Genomic DNA, 27335 nt, shown 5'->3' on the forward strand with positions numbered 1-27335 from the left:
GTTGAGCCTCTCCAAATCCAACGGTACAGATCAATTACATCAACTGTTAAGATTAAATGGTATCTACAAATTAAATTTCTAAGATTACAAAATCATATCTTCCAAGATTGCATATCATATCTAAGATTGCATATCATATCTAAGATTGCATATCCTTGAAGATTATGTTTCCATAAGCTTGTAGATGGACCTTCAACCTTTTTAAGTAATGGGTCATTCTGATCAGGCCAAATGATATAATTTTGTACTGGACTTAGACTTTATTTTATTATTGTGAGCCCGGGCTAAAATTGGGTATTACATGGTTGAGCAACTATATTGCAGCCAAGCTGCCGGAATAGAAATGTGGATAAACCACTAGATGAGGCAGATCATTAAACTGTCAGAACTTCCTCCTTATAAAATCATCCCAACCCTATGCATGTGATATGACACACAGAACATAATCAGAACAATGGCATGCTTAACATGCAATCAAATATGGCGATTTCAAAAATTTATCTTGTATTAAGAGATCAAATTAACAGAAACATAATCGTGTCATAATATCACAAAACATGAGTGCCAAAATATAACATATTCCATTATCACACAACCGATCAAACAATCACAAAATACAAGTCAGAGCACTTACCTTAGTTTCAAAATTGGTAAGCATATTAATACTTCTCAATCGTCATTTAATCACGATTCAAAACATATATGAATCATAACTGATTAACGTTTAAACATAAATAATTAATGCACAGTTTTTACTTGTTAAAAACCTACACTACTTACAGTATCATACTTAACATACATATTATTAACATACGTACATAATTTACATTTTATGCTAACAAAATATCAGAAATCGTGATTTATGGCCTAATTTGTATCATACAGACCCTACAGGAAGCCTACATTCGACTCATACATTGAATATGGCTCTAGGGAAAAATTCCAATTTTTGGGCACACACGCCTGTATGTCCCACGCGCCCGTATGGCCCACACGGCCCAATTGGCCCAGACTATGTGACTCACACGTTCTGGCACACGGTTGTATGGCATCGACAGTCCCAATTTTTGGCTTTTTTCGTTCACTATTTCCTCAGGTTTTCATTACACACCTGGTCATTTTTCGATGTTGATTTAACAAACGCAATTCCAACACCCTAAAATGTCATCCAAAACAAATCAATGAAAAATGATATACTAAATTCAAACACTAAATTCGGTCTTAACACCAAACATAACAGTCCCTTCAAAGCATCCAATTACTTACCACACTTGCAATAGTATTTCCTAAAACCCACTATACGTTGAATTAGTAAATGTTAAAAAATTCCTTACCTACAAGAGGCCATTAATGATCAAAATAGAACTAAAGACGCACTAGAACCATCCATCTTACACAAAACCAGAAAAATAAATAACATACTATGGGAAAAATAAAAAGATAAGAACGTCAATGACACTTACACAATGATGCACCTGCTGACTCTCGTCCAAAATGCACAACATAAGGGTTAGCAGAAAAAGAGAGTCTCCATAATAATAATTAGAAACAAAATAGAGAAGAGAGGGAATTTTTGCAAATATCAAAATAGAGAAAATAAGAAAGAATATTTTGGGAAAAGAAAACGTTAGATTAATTTCAACAACACCAAAAAACTAATGTGAAAAACAAAATCTGGGAAAAAGTGAGGAACATGGAAGAGAAATTAGGAGATAATTATTATTATTTAAAATAAACCACCCACTAACTCCTAATAAATCTAATTAGTTATCCTTATCAGAATTTCCCAAGAGTTTAAAACAAAAATAATTCCTATTTTACATATGCAAAGATTTGAATACAAGACCAAAGGGTAAGTTGACACCTTACCACTAAACCAATAGACTCATTCTTGTCATCAGTTGAGCAAAAATAATACTTAAGCTATAAGCTCAAATATAGGAGTTTGGGCAAAAATTAACAAAATTCATGAAACAAGATTTGAACCCAAAACCTCGCACACACAAGCACAACACTTAACCACTGAACCAAATTAATTTCCTTTAACATAATTTCACAATCCAATTTCTTCTAACCCAGTTTTTGGGATGTGACACATGCACTATACTCACAGGTAATCTCTCTTTCGTCCCATACTTTGACTGAAGAACGCGAACCCAAAGCGCGTTATCCTTTAAAATTAGATTAAACCCTAACTTTAATAGGAATGAAGCGTTTTGGTCCCCTAAATGTTTGAATCCTAAACCTCCATGCCCATAGGTTTGACAGACAAAATCCCAATAAACTAAAAACATCTTCTTCCTACATTCCCCACAAAAATTGTCTGATGATACGTTCAATCTCTTCATAGACACCTTCTGGGATCCGCATAGATTGCATAAAATAATTCGGGATGGATAGAAGTATCGATTATGCAATAGTAGCTCTACCTGGAAAGGATAGCTGCTTGGCATCCCAATTATTTAGCTTACTCCGCACCTTTTCCACCATTAACCCCAATGTGTCACAAGTTACTCTTTGATGAAAAAGAGGGACTCCCAAATATGTTCCAAGGTTTTGAAATTTTTGGAAACCAAGAAGAGTAATTATCATATCACTAAGATCCCCATCAACTATTCTAGAGAAGAAAATGTTTGTCTTACTAGCATTAACCCAATGACCTGATCGAGAGCAAAAGCAGTCAAGAGTTTCCTTGAGAATCATAGCATGATTTAAATCAACCTTGGAAAAAATAACGATATCATCAGCGAAAAACAAGTTTGATAATTCAGGTCCCGAGCAAGACAGTTTAATAGGACTCCATTTACCACTTGAGATAGCTGAGTGAATACCATTTTCTAACCATTCCATAACAAAAATAAATATGGAGACAGTGAACAATCCTAACGAACCCTCTTGTAGGCTTAAACTTTTGGGTTGGCACCACATTCCATAGAATTCGCATAGTGGAATTAAAAATGGCCGACATGATAATATTCTTGAAGAAGTATGAAATTTCAGCTACTCTTAAAGAGCCATCAATAAAATCCCATCGTACCCTATCATAGGCTTTCTCCAAATTGATCTTGACCGCCATCCATCTATTCTTTTTACCCTTCATGGAGTGTATGATCTCTGAGAATATTGTCAAAGATGTTCCTTCCCGCAATAAAACCAGCTTGCTCAAGTGCAATATTTTTAAGGAAAACCACCTTGAAATGGTTAGTAATAATATTCATAATTAACTTGTATAAGACGGAACAAAGACTAATAGGCCGAAATTGAGAAAAATTCTCAAGATTAGAAACCTTAGGAATGAGTACAATAAACGTGTTGTTTAACTCCTAAACTATCAATTCACCATCAAAAACCCATTTTACCCATTTACATGCATCAACCCCATACTCCCCTACTGATTTTGGAAGAAAAACACATGAAAACCGTCACTATCTAGTGCCTTTAGAGGTGCCATATAAAAAAAGAACACTCTTAATTTCCTCATTGGAGATCTTTTTCCCCAAAAAATCCCTATTACAATGATCAAGTTGCGAAAAGGGGCTAGAAGGTAATCCCCCGTACTAAACCGACACCTCCCTATAATTTCTGAAAAAATTTAACCGCCTCAGATTGGATGTCCTCTGGGTCATAAATCCAATCCCCTTCATGATTTCTCAAAGAATGAATACGATTAGCCTTCCTACTTTGGAAAGTATGACTATGAATGAATATGGTATTTCGATCCCCCAAATTAAGCCAATTGCATCGAGACTTTTGTTTTCATATTAATTCTGTCACATCCCAAAAACCAGGTTAGAAGAAATTGGGTTAGTGAAACCAAGAGTGGTCGCGTTCTATTTTATTCAGGTTGTAAGAATTTTGTCAAATGAATTGATCCGTTGTGGTGGTTAAGTGTTGTTCTTGTGTGTGTGAGGTTTTGGGTTCGAATCCTTTTCATTTGAATTTTTGCTATTTTTGTCCCAACCCTTATCTTTGAACATCGAGTTCATAAAATTATTTTCGCTCAATTATGACAAGAATGAACTTGCTGATTCAGTGGTAAGGCCTCAAGTTACCTAGAGGTATTGTATTTGAATCCCTGTGAGTGTAAAGTGGATAAATTTTTACTCTTTTTTGTTGTGCCACCTATTCTGTCAGGAATTTAGTCAATTTCAAATTCTTGGGAATCTGGTAGTTAAGAAAAGGTTGTTGATGGATTTTATTTTTTGTTTTGTTTTGTTAAATTTTAAAATTCTGGATGTGATCCCTAGTTTTTCTCTTAAGTGCCGTTCAACTATTCCTAATACTCCCATCATTCAATTTTTTTTTTCGATTTCCCAAATTCCCTGACGTTTTTCTCTTTTCTTTTCTTTGTTACTTTGCCATTCCAACCTTTCTTGATTTTTATCATATTTATTTGGCCACCAATTCTGTTATCTTTGTTTAGTTTATTTTTTTTATTTGTTTAATCATTATCTTTCCTCTGATTTGCCATCAATTCCCTTGTCTTTGTTTTGTTTATTTTGTTTATTATTTGTTTAATCGTCATCCTACCTCTGTTTTGCCATCAACTCTGTGGTGTCGTGTTTGTAAGCAGGAGAGCATAGTGTTGTTGTAGTGTAAGTTTTATGATCCGTACCTTCTCTGCAAGGTGGGTGAAGTTAGTAATATAATAATCTATGTTCTAATTGATTCAATAAATCTGTTAGGTGAAGGTCATGGAGCGAATAATTCTCTTACGAATTAGAAGTGTTAGGAACTATTGTGATAGTTTGAGTAAGTAATCGAACATCCAAGAGGCTAATTTTTGGGTTAGAATGCTTATGGTAGCATTTTTGTTTGGAAGTGTTACTTGGAAATTAGTAATTCATTACTGATATCATTGTATAAATATTGATTTTAGGTTCCATTGTTCGCGTTTGTGGTTCTACATCAAAAATAATTTAGGTGTGTTTTTCTATCCCGAAAATTTGACTAGAACTTAGAAAAACCAAAAAAATAGTGGCTGTTTCGAAACTGCTATTCATCACACAACCGTGTGCTAGGCCATCTGGGCCACACAGGCATGTGGTTGGCCGTATGTTAGGCTATGTGATTATATGGGCAATTCGGGTAGGTCATGTAGGGCATGGGCAAATCTAGTAGGTCGTGTGGGCTACATAGGCTAGCCATTTAAGTTGTATGGGCCCATTTTTCGGTTCACCTAGGCCCTTTTGACTCTGAAATTCATAATTAAACATTTTGTGGGGTCCATTTGGCTTAAATAAGACTTGAAATGTGACATCTGTTGATATATGTCTATATGTGATACAAGTAAGGTATGTGAAAAATATATGTATGATTTGTGTTCTGATAACTCCAAAAGCATGATTATGTATGAAAAGTATGCATGACATTTGTTTATAGAATATATGTGTTAGTTTATTTATGCATATGCATCGAGATGGGTTTGATATGTGATGGAGGAAGTGTATTTTGTCAATATTATTGTAATTACGACGGTTAAACCGCAATATCTGTCTGACAGCTTAGCTTCACCTTTATTTTAATTAAGATTTCTGGACTTTTGATTTTTGGACTAAGTTTTCGGATTTAATTTTGTTTTTGGGTTTTTGATCTATTCGTCGGTTTTTGAGTGTTCTTAAACGTAAAACTGCAAAACCATATGAGTTTGACAAATTGGAATTCGGTTTTCAAAACTTAAAAGCTCTGAAAATATCCACTGCAAAATTAAGTATCAAACAAAATGCTTTTCCGTAAAATGAATAAGTTCTGCGGATGAGTTTTTCTAAATAACAATGTAAGAGTTTTCCCAAAAAATTAATAGTTTGAAATCACGCGATTACTAAAGTTAGATTGCAATTTTTGAAAGTTTCGTTGTTTTTATAAATAAATGTTTAACATATAATGCTATGAAATAGGTGTTTTCAAATTTGAGATTTCCTAAAACTCGTATGAACTTAGCTAGATTAAGATTTCATATCACACGATTTCTAAGCTGGATTTTTAATTAGTTTTTCAGACGAGTCGATGTAACTCCTTCAGATTCAACTATAACGTCTAGGTCGGGTTTGGGCTGTTATAAATTCCTTATGATGAAGAATTGAATCTGGCTTCTCCCTAACCTCCAACTCTCACTAAGCCAAAAGAGTACAACCTGAATATTCCATCGCCTTCTTTAAGCCAAATAAAATGTTAAGTAGCTTCTTTTTACGAGTGCCAATATGACCAAATACAAACTTATTCAATTCTCTGGTGCTAGATGTAAACTTAGATAGCGAATCAAACATATTACCATTAAAACTCTATTTTTTTCCTTACAAAATCTAAAAATTTCGGATGTTCAGACCATCCCACCCAAAACTGAAAAGGTCATCCCACAGGAAGGCTTAGCTTTGGTCTAGAAATAAGACAAAGAGGCCTATGGTCTGATTTGATCCTTGTTAAGTGGCTAATCCTACAATTTGGGAATTTATGAACCCAAACAGCATTTCCCATAGCTTGGTCAAGTCTCTCAAATGTTCTCCCTCTGTTCCAGGTAAACAAAAGACCACTGAATCCCAAATCATGTAGATCATTTGATTCCACAAATTCCCTGAAAGAATGGCATCTTTTCCCACAAGATCTACCTCCAGACTTATGACTTGGAGATAGAATTGCATTGATATCCCCTATTGTTATCCTAGGAATCGATTTAGAAGGAACGAAATGCCTCAAATCCTCTTAGACCAAACTCATTTTCTTCTTATTTGGACTTCCATAGACAAAAACCATTAGAACAAATTGTGACAGAATATTACTAAAAAATCTTGTCACAATGAATTGTGGATGATTACATACCACTTCCAACCTAACTGAAATTATCCACCCAAGCCAAAAACCACCAAAAAACTCGATAGCTTCAACCCGATAAGAATGCTGAAATCCCAACTTAGCTATGATTTCATCTGCCTTTCTTCCACTAACCCTCAGCTCTAATAAGCTAACAATATCCAACTTATGTGCCAAATAGTACTCCTTGAAAATACGAGGGAATTTTGCATTCACATATCCTTGAAAATTCCACGAAAAAATAGACAAATTTAAGTCCATAAATAATAATCCCAGACAAAACAAAACTAATCTTACTGCCGAGAAGCATCCTTAGAAACCAAATGCTTTCCGTCACCCTTTGGATCCTCTTGAGCATTTTCTTGCTCAATTTGTGAATTAATAAGTTCAACCAAACTATTAACCGAGTCAAATAAGAGAGCCCGTGAAGATGAAATTTTGAACGTATTCCCTCTATCTTTAATGGTTTTACTAAGTTTTCTACCTTTACGACCTCCTCCAAATTCTCTCCAACGGTTGCAACTCTGCCGTAAATTTTTTTCTACCCAAAATACCCTTATGAACATCCCCATTTTGGTACCTTGATTCGGTTGAACATTCTCCTTAAAAATCACATCCGAATGTTTGGAATGATCCAAAACACCTTCCTTCATTTTAACCGGCACTTCTAACATCCTCTCAAACATCGGGTTAAAATTGGACGAAAAACTGGAATTAAATTTGGAAGAAGGGATAGTATTTACCACTTCCTCACTCCCTTTATGTGCAACATGAAAAGAATAAGAAGCAGTAATGTTACCGTATGCAATAGGAGCAGCAACCTCTCTTAGGCCTAGAACAGAATGGGCTTCATCACTCTGTCCCAGTCTCGTCTGGAGGACCCTCCAACCTACGGGTTACTTTTGGGCCTCCTACCATAGCACCCACTCGCACCTGATTAAAGGAGCCCACTTCGCCTTCTTGAACCGACCTTCCAACCTTAGCCGAAATTAAATTGCTCTCCACCTCTTTATTTCCGACCTTAGCCCTTGTTATCCCCTTATGAACCGAGCTCGCAACAATATTCTGCCAAAAAATTGAGTGTGGGATCTTATCTTTGCCGTGAAAAAGGCAGAATCTCCTTCCATCCTATCTTCTAGAGATGCCTTATTATAGTTAGGGTGAGCGTTTAGTCGAATTGAGTGAAAAAAAATTCAAGTTAATCGATTTTACGAGTCTTTTTTTTATCATTCTAACTCAATTTGAAATTTTTTTCGAATCAAATCCAGTGAAATCAAATTTGAGTCGAGTCGAATTGAGTGAAATTGATCGAGTTAAATTAAAAAAATTAAACATGTCAAATAAAAATATTATTACAGTATGACTAATTCCATGTCATAGCACATAAATTTGAAACCATATATATTTGAAAAAAATTCAAAGAAAAATAAAAAACATATATACTTGAGTACGATAAATTTGAATAGTTAATTAGGTCCCCAAAATTATTATTTTAGAAAATTTTTAAAATTTTAACTTTTTTATATATATATTTAGAATTTTGTAGAATTTTTATAAATTTTTTAAATATAAAATTTGAAATTTTTATAAATATTTTGAATTTTAAAAATTATTTTGAATTTTTGGAAATTATTTTGAATTATTCTGTAATTTTTGTTGAGAGAGACTAATTTGCTTATTTTTAAAGTTGACAGGGACCAGAAGGGTATTTACACCAATTTGTTATTCAAATTGTGAAATTCAACTAGACTTGAATTCGAATCTTGAATCGAGTTATTCGAGTTAACTTGAATAATTCAAATTTTTTTCTATTTTTTCAAATCGAATCGAGTTTTGCTCACTCGTAATTGCCATTAATACTTTCCAAATCATTAATTCGGGATTTACCCATCAAAGTTCCTTGATTTGTGGCTTCGATCTTGCGAGAACCACTGAAATTTCGCCTCTTCCTACATTGCACCAACATCCATGGACCATAGGGTTCTATCTCACCAACACTGCTGTCAACCACCATCGTGGTATCCGTCTTATTGTTTCCTCCATCAGTGGAAGATGCGTCTGCTACTGATCCCAGACTAGTTTTCTTTGTTTTATAGAACTCTTTAGCATGGCCGTAACAACCACACGAAAAGCATACCGTAGGCAAGTATTCATATTCAATTTTCTGAATAACTCCATTAATTAAAACTTGCGACACCAATGGCTTTTCAAGATTGACATAGATTGCCATATTCACGAATCGACCCCGAGCTTTGTTACCTATATTCAAATCTAATTTAGCTACTTTTCCAATCATCCTATCAATTTCTCACAAATTTTTTCGCTTATACATGTGCCCCGAAAGTTCTAGAAGATGGATCCACAACATGACTACACAAGGGAACGACTTAACAGGATCAAATTCAATGGACCATGGTTGCACCGTTAAGTATTTCCCATAAATGATCCAGGGTCCCTGAGATAAAACTCGCTCAAAATACTCAGAACTCTAAAACTTAGCCAAAAAATACCAATTCTTTATGCCCATCAAATAAAAAGGCTTAGAAGGCTTCCACAGAGAATACACTTTATTTTGAAGCGTAGCATACCCAATGTTTCGGCCTAAGAGCTTGATCACCATGGTATTAGTCATATCCTTGATTAATATATAACTTAATCTCGACCCCAAAAAATTACTGGCTTCACTCCTACTTATTACCTTATTTTCAATACAAAATTTAAAAACTTCATACTAAATTAAGTTACAATACTTTTTCGTTGTTCCAACCTTAATGATTTATATTCACATAAAAATTATTATTATAATTAATTATATCTTTCACAAATTTTGAATCTTTATTTATGACATATTTCATTATAATATTATTGGTTATGACATTAATCATTATCAATTTTGTTAATAGAGTCTTAATTTTATTGACATTGTTATTGTTGTCTGTGTAAGAAAATATGAGTTCGAACTCGTTAAAACGCGTTTATCAAGATTGGAGAGAGGTTATAAGTAATTCTAAACTTTGTATAAAAAAAAACTTACCATTTTATTTTTGTAATTATATATTATTTTATTAGCAGAATTAATTTCTTTAAATGTTTTCATGTTTAAATATAATATATTTTAATTAAAACTTACAACAAAATCCGTTCATCCCATGGAATAATATATATGCAGTTTTTCAATTAGGGAAACTTAATATATATTGTTTTGAAATTTTTAATTGTTTATTTATTACTCTATAATCATATTTGCATATTTAGTGTTTATTACTATTACACTGCATAATTACGAATTTACGATGGTTTATTTATTTATTTGACAAAAGGGTAAATGTCAATACAAAAGATCAACGATAACAAGGCAGAAGAAGTTCTAATGAGACTGGGGATAATAAGTGACGAGGCTTATCTAATATACCCGATTAAGCACTTTTTTCCTTTTTAATAGATTTTTTATATAAAGTTTTAAAATTATTTATAACCCCTTCCCAACCCATAAATAAGAGAATAATGCGCTTCAACACACTCGAACACACGTTCCCCTGCATTGGCAACAGTATTATGCCTGAGCTAAGACTCGATCGACATCGAAAAAGCATTTTTAAATTGGATAAATTAAAGAATTTCTAATATTAAAATTTAGGATAAACTATCATGTTAGTCACTTGATTGTTTTTATTTCGATCGCTGATAAAAATTGTTAATTTAATTACCACCGTTAAAAAAATTGACCAAATTAACCATTCCACTGTTAAATTTAACGAAATGTTTTCATTATTTATTTATTTATTAATTAATTTTTTTTCTTCCTTAATATTTATGCTCTTCTCACTTCTAACCCAAATGACATCTTTAAAGGAGGTGGTAGTGGCAGCTACGATTTTTGGGTTAGAAAAGAGAAGTAAGAGTAAGTGTTTGATCGAATCAAGTCAAATTGCATCGAGTGAAACGAAATATTCAAGTTACTCGAGTTGACTATCATCCTAACTCAATTTAAATTATTTTTTAAATCTAGTCGAGTGAAATAAAATTTGAGTCGAGTGAAATTGTTGGAATTAAAATAAAAAATAAATATGTCAAAATAAAATCTTGTTACAATATAATTAATTCCATATTAGATCACATAAATTTAAAACTATATATATTTGAAAACTCTTTCAAAGCAAAATAAGAGAAAAAATAATACACTAGTATGATAAACTTGAATTTATAATTTACTTGTTTAGTTCCTTAAAATTATTATTTTAAATTGTTTAAAAAAATTAAACAATTTTATATATTTTTTAGATTTTTCTAGAATTTCTAATTTTTCAAACTTTTAAAAATTATGATTTTTCTTTTTTGCAATTTGAAGATTATTTTAAATTTTTTATAATTTTTTATTGAGAAATCAATTTGCTTATTTTTAAAATTGTCAGGAATTAAAAAGGCATTTACACCAATATATTATTTCAGTCATTCGAATTTAACTTGACTTGGACTCAAAAAACCAAACAATTTAAATAATTCAATCCAATTAACTCAATTCAATTTTTTTTAGAGAACATAAAAAAGAAAAAGAAAATTAAGAAAATATATAAAAAAAAAGAAAAGAATTTAACAGTAAGAGAGATGAATTCAACGGCTAAATGATGAAATTCTAGGATAAACCAAATTAATAAAAAAAATCAACCTAATTTTAAACCGACTACCGGACTTTCAAAATTTCCAAACTTGAATACATAATAACAAAGTGCCAATTACAGAACGTCGTCAGAAGCTATAGTATTTTCTGCATGTAATTGGTTTATTTTTCTCAAATGTAAACCCAGAATCATATTTTGAAAATACTTAATTTTTTTTGTTTTACAAAAGCATAATTTAGTAGATGAAGTGAAGTGCATAGAAATCCAGTTCCATAACACTGCAACCAAGTTTTCCAATCACAAAGATGTTAGAACGATGATCGCACGAACCAATTAAGCTAAATTCCGCATTCTAAAAGAGATCTGCTTTAATAATATACATAGTTGATACAAGGGGGAAAAAAGCATTTAGATTAACTAAACAAGGATTAAAACAGAAAGAGAAAAGAAAATGGAAAATAATAATAATAAAAGAGAGAAGGTACCATTTCTAAGAAGGAAATGTCCTGCAACTCAACTAATATTAGGCATCCCCCATTCTATTTCTTGCCTTATATTGCCATCCAAAGGCAGAGGCTCTCCATTTCCAAACAAGGGTCTTGGCCTCTTCTTCATGATACCAGCCTGTGAACCCACCGGGCTTCCACTCGAAGTCAAGCAGCTTTCAACCGAGCAATCACCAATCCGACCCGGCATATTGGAAGTTCTGTTGTTCTCTAAAACTACTGCAAGTTCAGACAAGGAAGGCAGTTTTATTTTATCATGAGGAGGGATCATCCCTTGACAATCATTGGAAACCTTAATAGCCAGTTCCGATAGCTCTTCTCTTGCAGCTTCCAGACCTGTGGAAGCAGCTTGATCTTGATCGGTCAGAGCTTTGCAGGCTTTCTCGAGCATTGACTGTAGGTATTTGCTTTGTGCTTCAATCCGAAGCTGAAGGCGATGTTGTACCTGCCAAGTGAAACCATTAGTACACAGAAATCTATCCTACAACGAAAAGAACACCCCTTCAAGGTCACTGAATTTCAGTATCTGCATGTTGCTTTACAGGGCAATAATTAAGTAAACAACCATGGAAAACTAACGCTAACCAAAAGTCTAGGCAACTATAACCAACCTCCAACTGTTCATGCAGTCTTCGTTGCACTTCCATTTGTGCTCGTAGAGCTTCAGTTACCTGGTAACCACTGTTAGGAACATGAAATTCAGCATTCATCCAAGGACCAAGCAACAAGTGGAATTGTCAAACAAGAGAAAATATAACATACTCGTTCAGATCTTGCGCTACCATTCTTGACGACGATGTTGTAGATGAACCAGTGTCCTGACTTTCTGCAACACAAGATGCTGAAACACCAATCACATATCCAATTATCAGTCGATTATGAATAGGATAGCCTATGTAGGTATTTTTATAATAACCCCAAGACCTCACGTCTAAAAAGATCCAGTTAAATTCCAAGATGAACAAATCAAGAAATTCATATCAAAATAATTTTTATCAAAACCCCAAAAGCTTATGCCTTCAGTCTTCTTGAGTGTGATTACTTCTCTTTGAAGTGTCGTAATAAACAGGGTGAATATATTAGAGACCTTTCTTCAATGGTCTTTTCTTGGCAGAGTCAAAAAAGTGAAAGAATCATAAGTACATCAAAGGTACAAGACTTAAAAGGGTATAAGTTATCATATTTGTTATTAAATGCACAGGCTCTAAAGTAACAGTAATTTAAAGAGACTAAGATGCATACCATCCTTAGAGTTATCAGTTGATTCCTTGCACGATTGCTTCCCCAGCCGGTATTTCTGCAAATATGGGGTAATGAGTGAAGGAAATAGAAAATTCAGATTATTAGAACTCCAAATAGCTTAGTATGTAGACTCCCTTCCTCCCAACACAAATATGTGCGATATTAATGGGCACAGGAAATCGGATATTAAGCTTACTGAATATGGTAAATCATGATGCAAATCGAGATCCATCTTTGACATGTAAAAGAGAGGGGGCAAAGACATGACATCACCAATATAAAGTAGGGAAAATCTTAATGATCATTGAAGAGATGGCAGTGATGACAAACCTGAAGATGTGATTTCAAGTGATAGAGGGTAAGGCCTTTTACTCCCATTGTTCTCATAATAGTCTTTGGGGTTGCTTCTGCAGTGCATATGAAGACAAAATAAGCTATCTACAACTTTAGAATAACAAAATGCAAGAGCATACAAGACATAACAGAAGGGCGCATGAACATTGACTCTTATAATGCCATTGTCAATCAGCTAGGTTTGGTTCACAAAAAAAGGAAAACACTCTGGCATTCAAATAGAGAAGCATGCATGATATAAATGTACAAGACATTATATTAAACTATGGCACAGTTATGATTAGAGAAGTTCAGAAAATAATCATCTATATCTTCGGTAGAATATGAACCACGGTTGGACCTGGAAATAAAGCCCCGACTTCCAACTCAGAGCATACAAAGCCTGATAAACTTTTTCTCTCAGCAGTGACAAGCCTCACCGAAACATAAAGATGCCAGAAAGTTTAACAGTCAGACACTAGTTGCCTACAGATTTAGGTGGTTGCCAATTGGCCATCATGAAATCACCCATAGTTCTCTTAGGTTGTTATCCATATCTTACTACATTTTACTCCCTCTATTCAAATGAGCAAATTAGTCCATATACGTTACAGCAAAGAGAAAATTGGTCCTTTAAGTTAAAAATTCCATCCATTTGTACTATTAAAAACTGACGTAGTTGATGGAATAACCAGACAGTGTCATGTGGTGTGCCACCTATACCTCTTGCTGATGTACAAAGACTAGTTTTTTTTAACAATAGGAATTGATAGAATTTTTAACAAAGGACCAATTTGCTCTTTGATTTAATATACAAGGATTAAGTTGCCCATTTTTTTAGTTAGAGGGAGCAAAATGCAGTCTAACTCCTAGTATAAGCACCTCCATTGTACTTTTACCTGCTACCATCTTATCTGAAAATCACTCACAAAATCAACTATTTTTCATGGTGGTTCCCCAAATCTTTTGATCTCGCACACCAATGGGATTTCAGTTTTCCAAAAGCATCATTATTGCAATTTCAAGCATATAGATTTCTTGAGCAATATCCTCAGAAATCCAATTTAGACACCAAAAATTGAACTATTCATTTAAAGAGACAAGTCCAAGCATTGCATCTAAACCGAACATTGCGTCTTCCAAAAAGAAGGAAATAACATCGCAGTATCTTACAAGCTATGCTTAAACACCATTAAAAAACTTGCTGCACAAGCCCCGTAACTTAATCATTAGGCAGAGTTTTTATACGAAAAAGAAAAACACTAACACCAAGAATATTCTTCCCAGGTCAAGACAAAGTACCATACTTACACTAGTTTGTCTTCCAACAAAAGCAAGCTAAGTTGCTGACCAAATTATTGAACTTAATGGCTCCAAAACAAGGTTTTGTCCTTTTGGTTGCATTTTATCATAACAGAAGTACCCCAACAACACATGGTAGGATACCGAATTTGACCAAAACTAGGCTTAATGAATCAACTAGTCAGTATCTATGTGTTTATATGCAAATGTAAGTTGTGTAAAAAAATATTAGCAAGAGGCCAAAGATATAGGATTGGCAGATATGATGAAGAAAGAAACAGCCAATAGCAATAAGGCAAAGTTCCTAGGCAGTCATGATTCATTTTGAAATGATGTTAATGGAACCAATGGAGGCCATGATTCTAAACCATTGCAGTGATATTGTGGCTGCTTATTAATATTAAGTCATAGCTGATATGAAGAACACCCTAACATATCTTCTCCATCCAAATAGGGCAAAAATATAAATTTTATGAACTGAGGGATTCATGAGTAGATAAAAACTACAATTACCAAAATAATAATTGAAAAAAAAGCCCAAATCTCAAAAGCAAGACTAAAACAAAGAAACCGATCAAAAAAAAAAACAACAAAATTCAGCTATCAATCCAAAAGATCCCGATATGACCAAATCTCATCGCATGAACCCGCCAAGTACTAAAAGTGTTCCAAAATCCTAAACGTTCATTAACACATAACACATTATATAAAATCAAATGATATAAATCCAAATGCTTAAGAAAAAGGGGGGGTTGGGGAATCACATTTTTAAAGTTGAAGGCAAAAGCAAAGAGAAGCTATAAAGGGAAAAAAAACTGACTGTCAGGGCCGCCAAGTTGAGTAACAGCATCGACGAAACGTTCATGGAGCTCGGCGGTCCATCGGAGTCGGGGCTTAGGATCGGTTGTTAAGACCAAACAAGCATCACCAGGCAAGTTTGTACCATCAAGCGAGCCTTGATAATCTCCCACCCTTCCATCTAATGGTAACGACCGAATAGCCGAGTACATTTCTTCTGGAACCTTGTTCCCAGATAGAAAAAATGCAGTGGAAAAATGAATGGGGGGTTGAAAGAGTGGAGCTCTTTCTCCGGGTCTCCGGTTCGGGTACGGAGGCCTGAAGTTAGAAGGAGAGAGGAAGAGGAAGGAGGACAAGATGAGAAGAGAGAGAAAGAGAGAAAAGGGGAGTGAGTGAATATTGAGGCATGCAGAGGTTAAGACAGCGATGTATTGTGTCCTTGTCTTTGTTCTTTCGCTTTCATCTCTCTCTCTCCCTCCCATCCCATCTCTTTTAATTATTTATTTCATTTTCTTATAAATATTTTAATCTCATAAAATAATTTAAATTAAATAAATTTAATTAATTTATATCACTTGGCAACTTTTTACAGAGCAAACAGTTGTAGCGATGGGTGCAACCTTGATTTTCTTTCAAAAATGATATGTACAGATTTTGTAGGTCTCTCTATTCCATTATTACCGACAAATGGTTGATTGAAATGGTTCTATAAAGAGAAAAATGGTAACACCCTATTCTAGTTAAAGTGAAAATATAAATTTTAAATTTGAAAATCACATCTCATATTTCAATCCTGCAAAACATAATTTCAAACACCTTAAGTTTAGAATAATAAAAAATAAAATATTTAATACATTATTGCTGAAATTTTTAAAATTAAAAAAAATTACTAAAATAAAAAATGAAAAAGTAGAAATTATCTATATTAAATGAAAATTTTGCTTCAGGTTTTTGTGAAAATGACAAATATAGGGCTAAGTTTTGATTAAGACTTTTGAGGTTGAATTGACATAATTTTAAATCTGTAATATTTTTTATGAAGTTGCTTGAGATTTTAAAACAGTTTAATACCTAATTAGATTTTTAAATTAATTTTGAAGTAAACTATTTAAGTTAATCAACTAATTGGCAGTTTTTTTTAAAGTTGATTGCATATTTCTATACTTGCATTATTGGTTGATACGGTTAGCTCACTTTGATTTTCATAACTAAAATTTAAAATTACATACATTTTAATTTAATATGTAATATTATACAACAACTTTAATTTTATGTAATTATATATATAAAATTTTAATTTTATTTAATTTAACAAATTGTTAACACCGTACAACATAACACTATTTTAATATTTTATATTTACATATTACATATATAAAAACTTATATATATCTGTCTAAAAAAATTACAATTCAATAAAATCCAAAGCTTATACCCTGAAACAGAATTTTTGCTCAACAAAATACGCAAGCTGGCTTGAAGTACGAAAATCCAAAGCAATAATTCCGCCCAAACAATATTGGAACAGACCTAAGAGCCTTACACGAAATTTCATCCCCACAAACTTAAAATGATTACACATGTGGCACCCTCCTTATTCTTCTAGATTAACAAAAGATGCTTGTACAAGAAACTCGACCAACTTGGTTGCCCAACAAAATAAAGCATGGGTGAACAGAGAAATTAAGGAGTAATAGTTAAATCCGAACACAGTTTGGACAACTTTGGGCAACCCCACAGAGATCTATAAATACCATGACTATGGAGTTGATTTGGTATGATTATAATTTATTTTGTACCATTCTTTCCTTTTCCCTCTAAATCTTTGTTGACTTAAGCATCCGACGGTACTTTGAAGTACAAACTCTGGTGTGCTCTAACTTGTTTTCTACCTTGCAAATAATTTGAAATACCAATTTAACCCATTTAAACCATTCTTTTGTAAATAAATCATAACAAATTGGTGTCTTTTGTGGGAATCCTTGAACAAAAAACTATAGATTCTCCCACTAAACAACCCAGCCTAACCATTGCAAAAACCAAAAATCTAGAGCCACGACCCCTAATGAAGTTAATCACCTAACATTCACCCATTGTAATCTTGAATATAAGAGATCCACCTAGCACAGTAACCACCGAAATCGCTAGATCAACTTTAGTTGCCAATCTCTTTGCGCAATATGTCTACTCTTAAGATTCCTTTAGCTTCTTTCACTAGTTGGGTGCAACCAATCCATGGGCAAAGTAACTTAGCTACCAATCTTTTTTCTTTAAGTTCACTTATCGACAATGGAGACAACATAAGTTAGCTTGAGTACTTCACATTCAGTTGCATCTAGCCTGTCAAGAACAAACACCTTATTGATCACATCTAGGTCAAAGGATATAAATAGCTTCCCACAAATTTTTTCTTTTACATGTTAGGATCTAGTGTCCTTAGTGTAGTGATTTTGTCTATGTACTTGTAATTTTTCAAAGAAATTGATTTAATAAAAATCCATCATTATCATTAATATAATTTGTATGTCCTCAACGGTTTTTGCATGCAAAACAAAATGAAAACAAATATTGGCTCATTGATTATCTAATTTTTAAACTAATATTAAGCAGCATTCCATGGTCAGATCGTAATGCGAGAAGACAACTTATATTAGTAGATAATCTAAACATGTCTTTAGTTTAATCAGAATTGAGAAAATCAATGGAAAGATCGATATGTTGTCTATCAAGTCCAAATGAGCAGATATCTTATCTTGGGTACCGGAGCAAATAACTCCTAGAATATAGAGACATAGATGTGACTGATTTGACTGACAGTACATCGAGCAAGACCCAAGTAGAATAAACCCTAGACTCATTTATGAATTTATTCACTTGTGACATTCTTAGCGTGGCATTCCTTAATCTTGAGTAGATGATGGACTATACATGTGTGATTCAGATACTTTGATGTAAATCAAATCCTGGGTTCAAAATAGATAAGGTACTAAAAGTTGGCACGTTGGGTATACGATGTCTGCATGATGTAGCATTATTCCACAACAGTGGAATTCATAACCCAATAAAAGGTAAATGATATCCTCTCATTGACATTACATGATAGATGAAAAGTAATGTGGCCAGGGATCATTTGTCTTAGAGATAAATTACTTAATTACTATTTTTTATTAATTGACTTTTTATGAAGAAAGATGTAATGGTTACCATGAGATAAAATAGGATCAAAGTAGGAGAATCTAAAATATTTATTATTATATTCTATCTTTTGATGAGAATTTTGTTTTTCGTTTCTAGCTCACAAGTTTCACTTTAAAGTTTTCATTGAATTGTCATTAGAGCCCACACTCTAGCAAACCTAAGTCGAGGATAACAAAGAATATCGGTTTGTACAAAATTGGGAATGATCCATTCCGCTTCAAAGAAAACTCAAGTATAATATTATTAAATAGGTTTATTGTCATAAACATAATAACTGATCGATTTTGAAATATGTTTTTTTAAAAATTCCACTCTGCACTATTCTACTATTTTCAAATCGATTTTTCCAACACCCCAATCATCAACTACAATTACTACATCGCCCATTTTACAACAACTTGACCTCTACTCACAGTATGCCTCGTAGTTCCAGCTCCTTTCGAATGCCTTTGAATCAGATCAAAAGATATTAGATAAAACACAGAAACAATTAGAATAGATCTTCCTAAACAAAAAAAAAACAAACAAAGGAATACTAGTTGACCTTCCAAGCGCACAATCTTTATTGAAAGTTCGACTTTTGCCACAAGCAAAAATATACCTCTATTTAAACAATGAACTCAGAGTGTACTCCAACCATCATCTAAGACCTAGTTTAGGAATGCTTCATAAAAGTACTTTTGGGAAAAAAACACTTTTAAGGAAAAACTAAAATTTTCAGCTTCTCAAAAAAGTGCTTTTGGGCCAATTTTTGGCTTGGGAGAAGCACTTTTTCTCTCAAATTTGTTTAGGAACGCTTTTCTCTCAAAAGTATTTTTTGTCCCAAAAGTTCTACTTAGAAGCAATACTAAACACACCCTAGATCAAGTTGATTTCATTGAACAAGTAGTTGTGTTGAAGCAGGAGTTAAAGAATCCAAGACAACCAAGTAGAAGTTATTTTAAATGGATTGATGTTTTGTAACACCTTCAAACCGACTCGATTCATCAGGTTTTATAATCAGGAGTTACTACACACAATACTTAACAAATTAACAAAATAGTTTACTATTTCTCATTTCTTTAAAATATTTTATTTATTAATTTAAGTGAAAAGCTTAACATCTATAAAAAAAGGAGGTTTCTAAAACAACTTATTACAACAGTCTTGATAAAGATCATTACAACATATAAGTTGGTTAATTACTGACACAAATGGCGTATCCTAACTACGCCACACTTCTACTGTATGCATAATGACCCACTTCGCCACTACTTTGACGTACTTCTGGCATCGTCCCTCCTAGCACGATCTCTTTTTAAACACTTGAAAATAATAACAAACCTTATAAGTACAAGAGTACTTAGTGAGCCTCATCACATCATACCTTGGCAGATACTTTATATTTTTGTAAGAACATTTACGTGTCAACCATAATTTTGAACCACTTATATCGGGTGAATACCATTATAGTTTTGATACACACATATACACCAAATATCTTACCCTTACATATCGATTCTTTCTTACCTGACTAACTGAAGATTCTTTTAGACATTTCTTAATGCTCTTTATTGCATAAGTACTTCTCAACAGAACATACCTTTAGAATCTGTTTCATACAGACCTCATTCTAATACTTGCACTTAATCTAAAATAGTTGATCATAAACATAATTCATGGACGAATACATACACATTTTGGCGAATACATATGCAGATTTGAGTACCATCAAACTATTAATCAAATCATAATTTGAATCAATGCAGAACAACCCATACTGATAATATACTACATAAATCAATCAAATGATTTCCATGACATTTTACTCCAGAACCACAAATGCTCAAAATAATCAATAATAGAATTTTATAAGATTTTAGATAAAGTCATTATACCACCCAGATATGACAGATTCTAAATAACTTTGATTCAACCATTTCATAACACGAACTAACCCAAAATGACAATTTATTATGTCACACATTGATGCAAATATATACATATCCAACATTATCAGGTCATCATGTGGATACCTTTATTAACATGGAAATAAATAATTCTTTTCAAAACTTATTCAATTATTTCACAAATTTTGCTCAACTTTTAACCCATAGCATATCAATATTTTATCATAGCCATTATTATAGAACTAACAGAATTTGTTCATAATTTTTCCAAATAGAACTCGGCATAAAGGCATCATATAGAATCTCGTGTTTACTGCCCTAGTGGACTTCACAGATGATGCCATAAATTTCTCTCTTATGGACTAATATAGAATTTCATGTATCGTGATATACCATTTCGATTCATACATTATCGAAGGCTACACCATGAAAAATATTTGTCATAAAAATCGTAGCCCAAAAATCACAGCATGAATTTTGCAACTTGTCTCTAATACCACTAAATGTAACACCTCAAACCCTGTTTGGACGTTATGGCCAAATCTAGAGAGTTACAATAACCATTTTTGATAGTTCTGACTTGTATTACTTAGAATTCAAACAATTCAAAGTCATTTAAATAGATAATAGCAAACCATGTAAATCCAATCTTTAGAACAACAATCCAAAAAGTTAGTCCTAGTATAAGACCAGATAAACTAGTAAAATAACCAAGCTAAAAATGACTGAGTTCCTGCTACGCTGACCCGCCTAAGTATGAGAGTTACCTGAAATTCAAACAAACAGAAAAATGAGCGACTAGCACAGTGTGTAACAAATATAATCAATTATGCAGAGCAATATCAGACATACTTTCGGGTTTTCTATATTCAGATAGTTTTTAGAATCAGTAACAGAAACAGAATAGAGTATAACAGTTATAGATGCAAAGCATATCAGATACATATTCAAAGTCCTACCCCCATTCGCTACACACTATGCAGTGGTACGGATTCAGATCATATCCAGATAATGCAGATCATACTTTACTTAACAAACAACACATCAGATATATGTACAGATCATACGAACCCTACGGAAGGCCTCTATTCGATCTAAAAGACATTTACGGCCCTAGGAAAAAAATTAAAATGTTTGCCCACACGTCCGTATGGGTTCACACGACCTACATGGTTGGCCTGTATCGTCCAAACGTCCTAACACACGGCTGTGTGGCTTATATCAGTGCCACATATGGACTGTCACATATCCGTGTGACTCAAGTTAGAGAGTTACACGGTCAGACACACGACTTCACACACGCCCGTGTGACTTAAGTTAGAGAGTTACATGCTCTGGCACACGGCCTAGCACACGTCTGTGTGACTCAAGCCAAAGAGTTACACAGGCAGACACACGCCCATGTGATTCAACACACTGCCATACATGGCTTGGCACACAGCTGTGTGGCATCGACAACCCCAAGTTTAGCTTTCATTGGTTCGTCGATTTCTTGGTTTTTGTTACACACTTGGTTTGATTTTGATGCAAAAGCACTCACAAAGAATCTAGAACCTAAAACGACAATAAAAAACCAATTAAACAATTAAACAAACCAAAGTTGCTAATTTTAGCATCCAAAACAAAGTTACATTGAAGAACTTTGACAAAAAACTCCAATCGAACTTGAACGTTTACCCTCGCCACATAAAAACCAATACAAGCACTTAAACTAGTGAAAGATCTTAACCTGCAACCCCTTCACCTAAGAAAGAGAATCAATTGAATGCTCAAACAAAATAAATTGAATGAAACGAGAATAAACTCCAGTTTTGAAAAATAATGAACGAGAGTAAATATTATTATAAATTCAACAACAAAACTTACACTGTTAACCTTTCAATCGAAATGAATGAATCACATAATACACACATCAGAACAACAACAAAAATAATGGAAGGAAAGAAAAGGAAAAAAACAAAGAAAGAAAAATAATAAGAAATGACAAAGAAGTTGGGAAACAAAAAAAAAGTAAAACGTGAAAGAGGAATTTTTAGGAAGAAAAAAATTAACTAATTTAAAATAAAGCTAATTTTACAAGGTAGCATAAAAATATTTTCTTACTGCCTACGTAGGGACTCGAACACAAGATCAAAGATAAACTAAAACCTTACCACTGAACTAGCAGGCTCATTCTTGACACAAATTCACACAGAATTAAACTTAATTCGAAAGTTTAAGATAAAAGTTGAGTCAAAACAAATAGTAAAATTTTCCAAAAGTGGGACTTGAACCCCTGATCTCAAACACACAATTAAGGCTCTAAACCACTGAAGCAAACACACGTTTAATGATAGAATTGAACAAGTAAGAGTTTAAAATTTTTGGGGTATTACAAACATATCATCTTATGACATGGGTCTTAACCACATAGTCTTACACACATTAATGTATCGTGTTCTACCATTTTAGTTTTATCTTGCTGGAGGCTACACCATGAATGGTTCCAAATCATACCAAAATGCCATGGGCTTCTACTTTATGGTTTTACACTCGTTTTCAATCCATGACATGCCAATTTGGTTAGCAATATAATTGCCCTATTAGAGGCTTCACAATGAAACATTAGTTTAGCATCAACTTACCCAAATAATCACTTTCTTGCTATCTCATACACCCCGCATACCAGATTTTACCTGCATACTTATCAAACATCATTCTTTTAACAGAACTTTATACATATTATTACAACACATCTCTCTTCTTTACTACACTCATACCCTTACCATTTTCCATAGACATCATTATCCCATTTATGTATGTGTATATATATTTCTACTTCTTATTTGAACAGTTCATATAAAAGAGTCAGGATGGAGACTCATCTAATTCTCACCTACTGCAATTCTAAGCTCCAGACTTAGACATCCTTCTCGAACCAACAACAACCACTACTTAAAGACATAAATTCACTATTATAACTCTTTTACATATAATTTACTTTTCATGTCAATCGCTAACAACCTCATGCAAAAACCTTGTACTTAAAGTTTTATTGTTCATATAACTCTTACGATCTTACTCTTTTAGAACTTAACATGCAAAGTTGAAATGCTTACCCGAAGAAAGAATGACCACTGATTAAACCCAGAATTATAACTTCTAGCTTAAGAAGGAAGAGGTACCATTTGGTTTAAGAAAAATAATCAAAGGACATGTAAAAAAGAAGGATCTCATTTAGAACCCACCTCACACACATATATATATATATGACCCAACCTACTTAGTGGAGCATAACACGTGTCACACGTTTTAGAATTTGCCTTCTTAATGGTCTATAGTTTCCAAGAGAAACATAAATAAGTACCCTGCATTCGCAATTATCAGGCTAGGCTATCTTGTAACACCCCAAAATTGGGCTTTGAAGTTTTGAGGGTATTTTAAAAATTTTAGCTTATATGTGCTTTAAATTTTGTAAGGTTGGTAATCGATATTGTTTTCGGAAATAGCTATTAAAAAATTATGTGAATTTTTTAAAATGAGTTTTAAATACCTTTAATTTTGGAAAAAGGACTGATTTGTAACAGGGTCAAAATTGAGAGTGTTTATGTTACAGTTAGACCACTTTTAAAAATTGAATCTAATATCACCCCCATCAAAAGCTTTCACATTAGTTTTTCTCCTTTACTTGGTTTGTGCCGTCTTTTGTTTCCCTAAACACATTCCATTTGATTTTTGATTCCCAAACTATATTACCTTGATTTCTATCAACACTTAAGTCTTAAACCTCCATATATTTCAAGGAAAACATTAAAAATCATCATAGTTTTCTTCATTATCAAGTTGTGGGTTTTTTAAGTTTTTGACAAAACTTCCATTTTTCTTCCATCGAAGGTAACTATTCATTTTTCTATTAATTTTTAGTGTTATTGGATCCTTAAAATTGGGTTTTTAGCCATCATATTGTGAATCTTGAATAAAAGCTAAAAATAAGGTCGTTAATGGCGAATTTTAAGTTTTGAGTAAAAATGTGATTTTAAAGTGCTTTTCAATTAGTTTTGATGTAATCAGAAGGTTTCTAAAGCTAAATTGAAGTTTTGTTAAGGATTTCTTGAGTTTTAATGAATTTTTTTCATAATGGCCCTTGAAACGTGTAGCTTTGTGTAGTTTAAAGGTTGGGAGTTAGTCGTAGATGAATATGTAGATGAACATAATTTGTTTCGTGCGAAAAGATTAAGTGTAGGCCGAAATATTTGAATTTAAAGTTTTCTATGTTGAAGGTTTCGATTAAAAGAGAACGTAGCTTAGACTATATTTTTTTACTATTTAAAGTGAGTTAATGACTGATCGTTGATTGTATGCTTGTGTGGTTTGTCTTGTTGAAGTGTTGGAGTCAATAGGACCTTCAACGAGTAGAGACAAAGGCAAAGAAGAACTTGTCTGAGCTTTCAGCTTTTTGGTGAAAGCATATTTCTAGTGAGTGTTTTGGAATCGCTGCTCATAGATGATTCATTGTGTAAGTAGGAATTTAGTGGTAACCTAAACCCTTACTCTAAATTCTAAGTGTAAGTGTTCTCAGGCCTATGACTAAATGTGATATATGTGTGCTTATGCAATTGTGAAAATATGAACACTTATGAGATGCTATGACATATGCTATAAGCTCGTGATGACTGTTGCAAAAGAGAATATGTGGGTATGTTATTCATGCCATGTGATAGTAAATATGTGGGTATTTTTTCATACCACGTGACAGTGATTATAATGAGCTAACGATGTGAATATGCAGTGAAATTGTGCAAATAATCAGTAAGTAAATATGTGATAATAATGTGGATATTTTAGCCTTGTGATTTTATGAGACCGCTAGATATAGTTGGCATGCAATAGGATTGTGAGTACTCACCTTTGTGATGTGATTTTAGGGCGTTAAGGCCTAGGGACAATTTTTGGAGGGATAAGAGAATGTGAGCTAAGCTCCATTCATCGGGATATGTGTGTTTAGTGTGTTGGAGAGTGTTAGTTATATGCTTCACTTATGGGACATGATCAACTCTATGAGTCATTTTGGTATGTTGGAGATCTGTGTATCCGATGAATGGTGATAAAGTCCACATTATGTTTCATAACCTCAAGAGCTAAACTATTTTATAATGTGACTGAATGTGATTAAATATGGTTTATATGTACTATGATATATACTTAAATGATCATGTGGTTAATGTGATAAATGCGTAATAGTATAAATGAAAGATGAATAAATGTTAAATGCCTAATAGTATAAATTGAAGATGAATAAGAGCGTGAAATATGATATTAGAGTTAAATATGTATGAATATGTGACATGTCTACTTAGTTGATGCATAATGACTTGTTTTTGTAGTGGTTGTTCTGAGCATTCACTGAGCTTGTTAAGCTCACCCACCCATTTTTAACCATTGCAAGTAAGTAGTGCCAGTGTGAGCGGTGTGGTCTCGAGGAGTGATCCAAGACAAAAACTTTAGTTGCTATTAGTAGGTGTTCTTTTAATTACTTGTGTTTTGGGAATAAAAGGTAATGTAGTAGATGTTATGTTGGTTTTGCTATTATTTTTAGTTGTTTGCATGCCTATTGTGCTTAGGAACTTTTTGGACTTTAAATATGGTGTTTGGGACTATTATTTGAGACATTTTGGAATTTATTTTATGAGACAATTGATGCATGATCTTTAGAACCTATTTGGAATGATCTATGTGATGATCTATGCTATGTTCTTATGGTCTAGAATAGAGGTATCGATATTCGGGATTTAAAAACGATACCTCGGTAATTTTTGAACTGTAGGAAGCCAATTTCGCTAGTTGGTATCGATATTTTTCCATGAGTATCAATACTCGAGGTAAAATATTGATACTTTTTCACTGGTACCGATATTTTCTAAAATTTGGGTTTTGAAGATGAGAAATTGTAACACCCCTAGACGTTATGGCCAAATTTGGGTGTTACGAAAAAGAGTTTTAAATTATATCTTTCAAGTTAAAACGTATCGTTTTATTAGTTTACCAACCAGAGTCTTAATATCTGGAAAAAACTTGTGTTTATAATCTTATTTGAAACCATTTTAAGTTATTAAAAATTTGCAGCAGAAGTTTGAAAATCGTTTTATTCGAAACCAAGCTCGTGTTTCCAAAAGCCATTCGTTAAAATCATTTGTTTGCGTAAAGTTTTTTTGTCAACGTTGTGGAAAAGAAAGCAAAACAAATTCCAAATCCAAATGTTAAAACCATACAGTCCAGAAAGTCCCAAATTACAAATTCTCAAGAAAAAATAGATTTTAAAGTAAAATTGTTATTACTAAATAAAAACAGTTCTCTATCAAGTGGTCACTGCTGAGCCTCCGTTGCACCCACCCGCCTAAGTCTATGGATTACTTGAACAGAACAGACAAATAAATATGATTTTTTGTAAACTTAATGTGTAACCCAATAGAAGTAGTCATGCAACATATACAAAATCTCATATACAGTCAGATACAGATTCGGACCAAGTCCATAACAATAAAAATATCAGAATCGGTTAACAGATCATAGAATCCTACCCCCATCCTTTACACACCATTCCGCCCATCCCATCACACCATGTGAGGTTAAAAACACCCACCCATCCCTACACATCATATAAT

At 33.1% G+C, this 27335-nt stretch overlaps 1 protein-coding gene across 2 annotated transcripts; it reads right to left on the minus strand.

Annotated features, from left to right (window-relative positions):
- Positions 1 to 11759: 11759 nt before the first annotated feature.
- On the minus strand, positions 11760 to 16082 carry LOC107914828 (protein PHR1-LIKE 3). 2 transcript variants are annotated; one of them, XM_016843871.2, is made up of 6 exons: positions 15630 to 16082; positions 13505 to 13581; positions 13175 to 13229; positions 12695 to 12773; positions 12544 to 12613; positions 11760 to 12377 (listed from the first exon to the last, which is right to left on the minus strand). In XM_016843871.2, the coding sequence occupies exons 1-6, from the start codon at positions 15817 to 15819 to the stop codon at positions 11940 to 11942; spliced, it is 909 nt and encodes a 302-aa protein (XP_016699360.1). In that variant the 5' UTR covers positions 15820 to 16082; the 3' UTR covers positions 11760 to 11939. The 2 variants fall into 2 exon arrangements, with proteins under 2 accessions (XP_016699360.1, XP_016699361.1); XM_016843872.2 differs by having other exon boundaries at positions 12695 to 12758; positions 15630 to 16072.
- Positions 16083 to 27335: the final 11253 nt, after the last annotated feature.

The sequence above is a fragment of the Gossypium hirsutum genome, chromosome D10 (genome assembly GCF_007990345.1).
Source record: "Gossypium hirsutum isolate 1008001.06 chromosome D10, Gossypium_hirsutum_v2.1, whole genome shotgun sequence".
In the NCBI taxonomy this organism is placed as follows: domain Eukaryota; kingdom Viridiplantae; phylum Streptophyta; class Magnoliopsida; order Malvales; family Malvaceae; genus Gossypium; species Gossypium hirsutum.

What these genes read in the sequence shown, in the direction of transcription:
- LOC107914828 (XM_016843871.2), bottom strand. Translation starts at nt 15,819, where the DNA reads ATGTACTCGGCTATTCGGTCGTTACCATTAGATGGAAGGGTGGGAGAT. An exon ending in ACTTGAAATCACATCTTCAG is followed by an intron (nt 13,230 to 13,504) that starts GTTTGTCATCAC and finishes CCATATTTGCAG; the next exon opens with AAATACCGGCTGGGGAAGCA. An exon ending in GACTGCATGAACAGTTGGAG is followed by an intron (nt 12,378 to 12,543) that starts GTTGGTTATAGT and finishes TTCACTTGGCAG; the next exon opens with GTACAACATCGCCTTCAGCT.